At 52.0% G+C, this 8700-nt stretch overlaps 1 protein-coding gene across 5 annotated transcripts; it reads left to right on the top strand.

The window, feature by feature from the left end:
• Positions 1-303: 303 nt before the first annotated feature.
• Positions 304-5278, top strand: PNMA8A (PNMA family member 8A). 5 transcript variants are annotated; one of them, XM_024236285.3, is made up of 3 exons: positions 304-533; positions 756-2208; positions 3208-5278. In XM_024236285.3, the coding sequence occupies exons 2-3, from the start codon at positions 835-837 to the stop codon at positions 3244-3246; spliced, it is 1413 nt and encodes a 470-aa protein (XP_024092053.2). In that variant the 5' UTR covers positions 304-533; positions 756-834; the 3' UTR covers positions 3247-5278.
• Positions 5279-8700: the final 3422 nt, after the last annotated feature.

Below are 8700 nucleotides of genomic sequence, written 5' to 3'. Positions count from 1 at the left end.
CAACAGGTGGGGCAGAGGATAATAGAGTCAGTGGGTGCAGCCATAAATGTTGGCGCTTCTCACCGACCTAATCCCCGTTCGCGAGGCCCACTTGGGTGGAAAGAGGGCCTCCGTGGAGGCGCCACTGCAGTGTATCCAGACCCCTTTGCTCTGCGACCTGAACAGGCCACCCTTGCACCCGGCTCCCTAGGTCCAGTTGCAGCGCCGGCGCGCAGGCCTGGCTCAGTCCCAGCAACCCACGCCCGGTTGCCATGGAGACGTCGGCACCTGCGCAGCCCAAGACCCCCGAGCGGCGGTGCGGGAGCCAGTGCGCAGGCGCGCGCTGCGACGCCAACCTCGGCTTCTCGCAGCTAACGGGATCGAGGCTGGACGCCGCGTGACCCGCCTGGGCCGGAGCGGGGGCGGACGGCGCCTTCTTGGCCTTTTCTGCCTCTAGCAGCGGCGCCGGGGTAGCCGGAGCCAGCGACTGGGAAACGGCTGCATCCCGCTGCCTCTCCTTGGCCTGGCTGGGCGGTCGGAGGCTGGTCTGCCAAGTAAGTCCCGGCCGGGCAGGCGGAGCGTCAGGCCCGGGGGAGGGTCCGAGGGCCTTTTGCGGCAGATTCCGGGACACGTGTGAGCACCGGGGCCTGGGTTGGGGAGGAGGGTGTTGGGAAAGCGCGAGGCCTCCTGCAGGCCAGCCGCGGAGGGGGTAGCTCGGATCTGTGAGCTTGGCCATCTTCCTGGGAACCTGACCTCGCTCCCTTGTCACCTTGCAGGATTATTGTTTGGGGACCGCTGCAGCCCACGTCCACCTGATAGACTATTTACTACACGTAGTAGGGTCAGAGCCGCTAAATGTCCAAGACCATGGCGATGAACCTTCTGGAGGATTGGTGCAGGGGAATGGAAGTGGACATCCACAGGTCCTTATTGGTCACAGGTATCCCAGAGGACTGTGGGCAGGCAGAAATTGAGGAGACCTTGAATGGGGTCCTCGCCCCACTGGGCCCGTACCGCGTGCTCAACAAGATTTTTGTGAGGGAAGAGAATGTTAAAGCTGCCCTCATTGAGGTTGGTGAAGGTGTGAATCTGAGCACCATCCCCCGTGAATTCCCAGGAAGGGGTGGTGTCTGGAGAGTGGTCTGTAGAGACCCTACCCAGGATGCTGAGTTTTTAAAAAATCTGAATGAATTCCTGGATGCCGAGGGGCGCACCTGGGAGGATGTGGTCCGCCTGCTCCAGCTCAACCACCCCACCCTGTCCCAGAACCAGCATCAGCCCCCAGAGAACTGGGCAGAAGCTCTGGGGGTGCTCCTGGGAGCGGTGGTGCAGATCATCTTCTGCATGGATGCGGAGATCCGCAGCCGGGAGGAAGCCAGGGCCCAGGAGGCCGCTGAATTCGAGGAGATGGCAGCCTGGGCTTTAGCAGCAGGGAAGAAGGTGAAGAAAGAACCGGGGCTTGCAGCAGAGGTGGGTTCTGCCTTAAAGGCAGAGACCCCCAACAACTGGAATGCCACGGAAGACCAGCATGACCCTCCCAAACCTTTGGTTCGCAGGGCTGGAGCTAAGTCTCGCTCCAGGAGAAAGAAGCAGAAGAAGAACCCCAAGCAGGAAGCAGTGCCCTGGAAAAAACCCAAAGGCATCAATTCCAACAGCACAGCCAACTTGGAGGATCCTGAGGTGGGTGATGCTGAAAGCATGGCGATCTCAGAGCCCATCAAGGGCAGCAGAAAGCCCTGTGTGAAGCAGGAGGAGTTGGCTTTGAAGAAGCCCATGGCGAAATGTGCCTGGAAGGGTCCCAGAGAGCCACCTCAGGATGCCCAGGCAGAAGCCGAGAGCCCAGGAGGTGCCTCTGAGTCAGACCAAGATGGTGGCCATGAAAGCCCGCCAAAGAAGAAGGCCATGGCCTGGGTTTCTGCCAAGAACCCCGCTCCCATGAGGAAGAAGAAGAAGGTGAGCTTGGGCCCTGTCTCTTACGTCTTGGTTGACTCAGAAGATGGCAGGAAGAAGCCGGTGATGCCAAAGAAAGGGCCGGGCTCAAGAAGGGAGGCATCAGTTCAGAAGGCCCCTCAAGGCCAGCAGCCTGCCGAGGCAACAGCCTCAACCTCTAGGGGTCCGAAGGCCAAGCCAGAAGGCTCTCCTCGGCGTGCCACCAATGGTGAGAATGACAGCAGAAGTGACTGGGCTCGTGCCAGCAAGTGGATGAGGCAGGAGGAGCAGGAGTGGCAGGTGGGGCAGAGGAGCCCGAGGAGGTGGTGGGTCAAGCGGGTGATGAGGAGGACCCTGGTGCATGGCAGGAGGTGGATGACACACCAGTTGAGGAGGGTAAGAGCCCAGACCGCCCTTCTGGGAGCCCCTGAAGGCCAATGCTGGGGACATCTGGTGGGCAGGAGGTGGCAGAGCAAACCCACAATGAGTGTCGCTGTGGTCATTTGCCACTCCATCTGACTCATCTTCCTTGATGAGAATGTAATGGTTTGGGCCCAGGCTTGGTGGCTCACGCCTGTAATCCCAGCACTTTGGGAAGCCAAGGTGGGCAGATCGCCTGAGATCGCCTGAGGTCAGGAGTTCAAGACCAGCCTGGCCAACATGGTGAAACCCCGTCTCTACTAAAAATACAAAAAATTAGCCGGGTGTGGTGGCACACGCCTGTAATCCCTGCTACTCGGGTGGCTGAGGCAGGAGAATCTCTTGAACCTGGGAGGCGGAGGTTGCAGTGATCCTAGATTGTGCCACTGTCCTCCAGCCTGGGTGACAAGAGTGAGACTCTGTGTCGAAAAAAAAAAAAAAAGAGAATTTAATGATTTGGGAGGCCAAGGTGGACAGATCACCTGAGGTCAGGAGTTCGAGACCAGCCTGGCCAATATGGTGAAACCCCATCTCTACTAAAAATACAGAAATTAGCTGGGCATGGTGGTTTGTGCCTGTAATTCCAGCTGCTGGGAAGGCCGAGGCATGAGAATTGCTTGAACCTGGGAGGTGGAGGTTGCAGGGAGCCAAGATCACACTGCTGCACTCCAGCCTGGGTGATAGAGTGAGACCCTGAAAAAAAATTAATACTTTGGAGTTATGGTGTTTGCAGGGTATGTGGCTTTAAGGGTGAAGTTTTCTAGAGACCTGGCTGGGGAATAGAAATGTTCAGGGACCCAGAAATTTCTTGGAAGTAATGCATTTCCTAATGACAGCTCTCTGCTTCCCTTCTTGATCTGTTCTCTCATTTATTTGCAGAATCCAGAAAGGTTTGATCTGGGGGACCACCCATACTGAGGAGTTGAAAGAACAAGGAAGAAGTTCCAAGTCAACCAAGTTTTCTCTTGTCACTGAATAAAATAAGACTTTGGACTCTCTTAGGGCCCCTGTTGATAGAGATCTGGCTCTGAGGTAAACGATAGGTGAGGTCTCGGGTGGGAGGGAGTTGGGGAAGGGAGGTGGATCTCTATGCCCTTTTCTCTACCAGGCCTGCCATTTCACCGCCTTCTCTACTCACCTTCCCTTCAGAGGCAGGAGAGTTGGTAAGAGGATTGGGAAAATTCTAGAACATTCATTCCCCTTTATGCATGAGCAGGGTCACTGTTACACTCATCTGTGTTCAGCTTTTCTCCCCCACGCCTCGCTCCCTCTTCGGAATGGTCAGCGACCTCTGCAGGCCCTGGCGTTTGGAAGAGCTGGGTGGCCCTGCCATATTCTCCCTCCCGCCTTCCTCTCGTGTAACCAGCGGGGTAAGTTAAGCCAGGACCTTCACTGCAAACCTGGTTTCATTGCTCCTTCAGTCTCCAGCTTCCGTCCTCCAGTTATCTAGCCAGGAGGTCCCAAGAGTTAGTTTTAGGGAAAAAGAATGTCTGCCTAGACCTCGAAGTCTTTTGAGTTTTAGAGTTTGTTAGTAAAAATGGCACTTTGATTCCCATTTGGGATGAGCCCTCTCAGGAATCCTGTGGGGAAGGGGGGTGATTATATGGAAGGACGCAGGCATTCCTAGGTCCCCAGCTCTAATTCCATCCATCTACCCAACTGTCACCATCTTTGCACCAAACTGTCACCATCTTTGCAGCAGAAGGTTATTACATTATAGTAAGAGGGGAAAAAAATATTTTAAAACTTAGCTGTTGGCCGGGCGCGGTGGCTCACGCCTGTAATCCCAGCACTTTGGGAGGCCGAGGCAGATGGATCACGAGGTGAGGAGTTTGAGACTAGCTTGACCAACATGGTGAAACCCCATCTCTACAAAAATTAGCTGGGCGTGGTGGCGCGTGCCTGTAATCCCAGCTACTCAGGAGGCTGAGGCGGATGAATTGCTTGAATCCAGGAGGCGGAGGTTGCAATGAGCCGAGATTGCGCCACAGCACTCCAGCCTGGGCAGCAGAGTGAGACTCTCTCTCAAAAAAAAAAAAAAAAAAACAAAACTTGGCTGTTAATGTCTGCCCTCTGAATTCAGACACACTATATTAGACCACACCACCATGTGTCATTGTGTGTGTGTGTGTGTTTGCGTGCGCATGTGTAGAGGAGAGGGCAGGGTCCCTGAGATAATGGTTTCCAAACTGTATCGTAGCCGTCCACAAAGATGTAATCCGAATCTATTTTTTTCACGTGTTTAAAAAACTGAAAAGTGACTACTCAGATATGTTGGAAGTCACATTGAAGACTATCAGAATCTTACCTTGTGTTCATAGGTTAACTTGTTTTTGTACACGTCTTGAGTTAGTTATTTCTGGCATCTCTTTGCTTAAAATTGAGTTTCTCGTAAATGTGACTGATGAGCGAGGTTAGAAGTGGAAGAAGTTCCTGTGCATGTCCTATAATCTGACACCCTGAAAGCAAGTTTCCTTTCGTCATTCACATGCTCTTGTTCTGCCGTGACTCTTCAGTTGTATGGTAGTAAGTAAATGTATTAACATGGTGAACAGTAGTAATATTCTATGATAGAGTATTAGCCCTTGCAAGTTTTCAGGGCGTCTTTTCCGACTTCAACTACAGTTGTTAGATGTTCTCAGTGATTCAACTTTAAAACAAATTTCTCGTGATGATTCATCTCAAAATCCTGAGTGAGTCTGACTGAAAAATATGAGAGAAAAGAGAGTGGTTTCCGTTTGCAGCTACACAGCTGTGTGCATCGAAGTTCTCCTGGGGTGTGTGCCAAGCGAAACCCAGGGGTGAATTGGATTCTTGAAGAGACCAAAGCCTGCAACTGTCCAGCTTCTAATTTCAAAACGGGTCCATTAGGGCTTCATTGTGTTAACAAGTTGACACCATGACTAGTAAATGTAAACGTGTATGTATAAAATAAAGTTTAGCAAATTAAGTGTCCTGTTAAGGCTCTTTTGTAGGTGGGGATTGCATGGACTATTAAATTTGAGGAAAGGATTCCCCTTTCAAACAGTGCCCCCAGCCAGATGTGACTGGTTATCAGATACGGGTTCAAGCTTTGAGAATTGTTAATGATCCATGAGAAAAGAAGCCGTTTGTCCTCTTTGCGAATGGCTTTCCACTGATGTGGAAGGATGTCCCACAGATCTTGGGGTTTCTAGAATAGGTATCTGGTGACGCAAATTACCTCAAAGTACCAGTTTATTTTTTTTATAAACAGCTGGAAGATGAAAACCTTTCCCTCCCTTCCTATTCCCTCACACAGAAGCCAAGGTCGTCTTTTTTTTGAGATGGAGTTTTGCTCTGTCACCCAGGTGGGAGTGCAGTGGCACAATCTCAGCCCACTGCAGCTTCTACCTCCTGGGCTGAAGTGATCTGCCCACCTCGGCCTCCCAAAGTGTTGGGATTACAGGTGTAAGCCACCGTGCCAAGCCAGAAGCTGAGGTCTTTTAGCTAAAAATATAGTTTTCTTCTGGCCCTCCCCTGCCCCTCCCGAGGATCTCCTGAACCAGGGTGGCCACGACGTCAGTCACTTGGGATCTGTTCAAGGTACCATTTCGTGGCCGTACCTGCTGATTGAGGATCTCTTGGGGGTTGTACGTAGTTATCTGCATCTTAAACAGTTTCTCTTGAGATTTTTTTTTTTTTGAGACGGAGTCTTGCTCTGTCGCCCAGGCTGGAGTGCAGTTTCACAATCTCAGCTCACTGCAACCTCCGCCTTCCGGGTTCAAGCGATTCTCCTGCCTCAGCCTCCCGAGTAGCTGGGACTACAGGGGTGCGCCACCACACCCAGCTAATATTTTTGTATTTTTTTTTTTTAGTAGAGATGAGGTTTCACCATGTTGGCCAGGATGGCCTCGATCTCTGATCTCCTGACCTCGTGATCCGCCCACCTCAGCCTCCCAAAGTACTGGGATTACAGGTGTAAGCCACTGCACTCAGCCAAGAATTCTATTAATAATACAGGTCGGAGAGCATCAGGTGAAATAATTCAGACTTGGGGAAAGGGAAGTGTCCTTAGGGGCCCAGGTTGGGGTTTTGTGAAAGTGAATGGAGATTGTGAGGAAAGATGCGAAAGAGACCAAAAGGGAAGCTGGGATTTGAGGACATGGAGCTCATTAGGAACTGCTGTGTACTCATAGAAGCATCTGGATGAAGGTCTATTTATTGGGTGCCCCCACACCCGCACAATGGGAAAAGCCCTATTTGGCCAAGATGTTTAAGTACCTCCCACAATAATAGTCACTCACCCAGGCTGTCAGTAAAGTATGAAAGGCCTACGTGCCTTAAAAATGGGGGGAATCCAAGGCTGGAGCACATGAAAGCTGTCTTCAAGGAAACCTCATCGCCCCGGGTGGAGGTGTTCTGTTCAGGGGTGCGTCTGGGGAGAGGCTGGCCCGGAGTGTTTGCAGGAAGATGGAGAGCTGTGGATGCCACCAGCAGGGCTCGAGGGCAAAGTGTCCTGGTCGCCCATGCAGTCATTCAAGCAAGGTTCATTGAGAATCTGCTGTATGACAGCCAGGAGCAAGACAAAGAGTCCTGGCTTCTGGACCCTGACGTTCGAGTGAGGACAGACCTTATATAGACACAGGTGGAGGGGCGGGGAGCTCTGCCATGAAAAATAAAACAGGAAGAGAGGCAGTCAAGGTGTGTGCAGGAGCGGCTGGCTGTCGCTTACAGTGGTTGGGGGAGCCTCTCTGGGAACTCGATGTCTGAACAGACCTGAAGGGGTGATGGGTGAGACAAGCAGTTGGCCAAGGACGGCCTCCTGGGCAGAGGGAACAGTCATTGTGGAGGGAGGCTCTAATCTGTTTCAGAAAGTGAGTAAGGCCGGGCGCAGTGGCTCATGCCTGTAATCCCAGCACTTTGGGAGGCCAAGGCGGGCAGATCACCTGAGGTCAGGAGTTCAAGACCAGCCTGGCCAACATGGTGAAACCCTGTTTCTACTAAAAATACAAAAAGATTAGCCAGGTGTGATGGCGCGTGCCTGTGGTCCCAGCTACTTGGGAGGCTGAGGCAGGAGAATTGCTTGAACCCGGGAGGTTGAGACTGCAGTGAGCTGAGATCACGCCACTGCACTCCAGCCTGGGCGACAGAGCAAGACTCTGTCTAAAAAAAAATAAATAAAATGAAAAAGCAAGGAGGAGGTGAGGAGCAGAGGCCAGGGGACTTTGGAGGCTGGTGTGCAAAGCCCCACAGGTGTGGCCAGGATGGATTCTGGCTTTAATCTGAGAGATGAGAGCTGTGGGAGGGTGCTGAGTACAGCGTCAGGATCCTACGTAGGTTGTTTCCAGGCTCCCCCTGGAAGCCTGGTGGGGAACAGACTGCAGAGGGTGAGGTGGCAGCTGGGAGCCTTAGGGAGATGACCATGGCTGGAGCCGAGAGGCCCAAGAAAAAGCCGCCCATTTGGGGATCTGGTTAGCAGAGCTGCCAAGGAGAAAGATGTGGGTTGTGTTGATTTACTTATTCATTTATTCCTTTTTTTTACATTTTCATTTTTTAGGTAAAATAAAACATTTATATACAGTGAAATGGACAGATCTTAAGTGAACAGTCTGGTAAGTTTGGACATAGGCAGGCACCTGTGTAACCCACCCCTGCGACAAATTACAGAACAATATCATCATCCTAGAAAGCCTCCCTGTGCCCCTTCCCAGTCGGTCCCCACCCCAGCTCTCAGAGGTGAGCACTATAATGATTTTTCCAGCCAAAGCTCAGTGTGTCTGTCCCAGGAGTGCATATAAGTGGAGTCATACAGCATATGGTTTTTTTTTGGTGTCTGGCTTCTTTTCCTCAGCATAGTGTTTTTGTTTGTTTTGTTTTTGTTTTTGTTTTTTAGGGAGTTTCATTCTTTTTGCCCAGGCTAGAGTGCAATGGCACCATCTCGGCTCACTGCAACTTCTGCCTCCCGGGTTCAAGTGATTCTCCTGCCTCAGCCTTCCGAGTAGCTGGGATTACAGGTGCCCGCCACCACACCCAGCTAATTTTGTAGTTTTAGTAGAGACAGGGTTTCTCCACGTTGGCCAGGCTGGTCTCGAACTCCTGACCTCAGGTGATCTGCCCACTCAGCCTCCCAAAGTGCTGGGATTACAGGCGTGAGCCACCATGCCCCGGCCTTTTTTTTTTTTTTCTGAGATGGCATCTCACTCTGTTGCCCAGGCTGGAGTGCAATGGCATAGTCTCGGCTCACTGCAACCTCCACCTACCAGGTTCAAGCATTTCTCCTGCCTTAGCCTCCCAAGTAGCTGGGACTACAGGTGTGCACCACCACGCCCAGCTAATTTTTGTATCTTTCTTAGAATGGGGTTTCATCATGTTGCCCAGGCTGTTCTCGAACTCCTGGCCTCATGTGATTTG

Source organism: Pongo abelii, chromosome 20 (assembly GCF_028885655.2).
Source record: "Pongo abelii isolate AG06213 chromosome 20, NHGRI_mPonAbe1-v2.0_pri, whole genome shotgun sequence".
Classification (NCBI taxonomy): domain Eukaryota; kingdom Metazoa; phylum Chordata; class Mammalia; order Primates; family Hominidae; genus Pongo; species Pongo abelii.
This window is presented reverse-complemented; position numbering and strand designations above follow the sequence as displayed.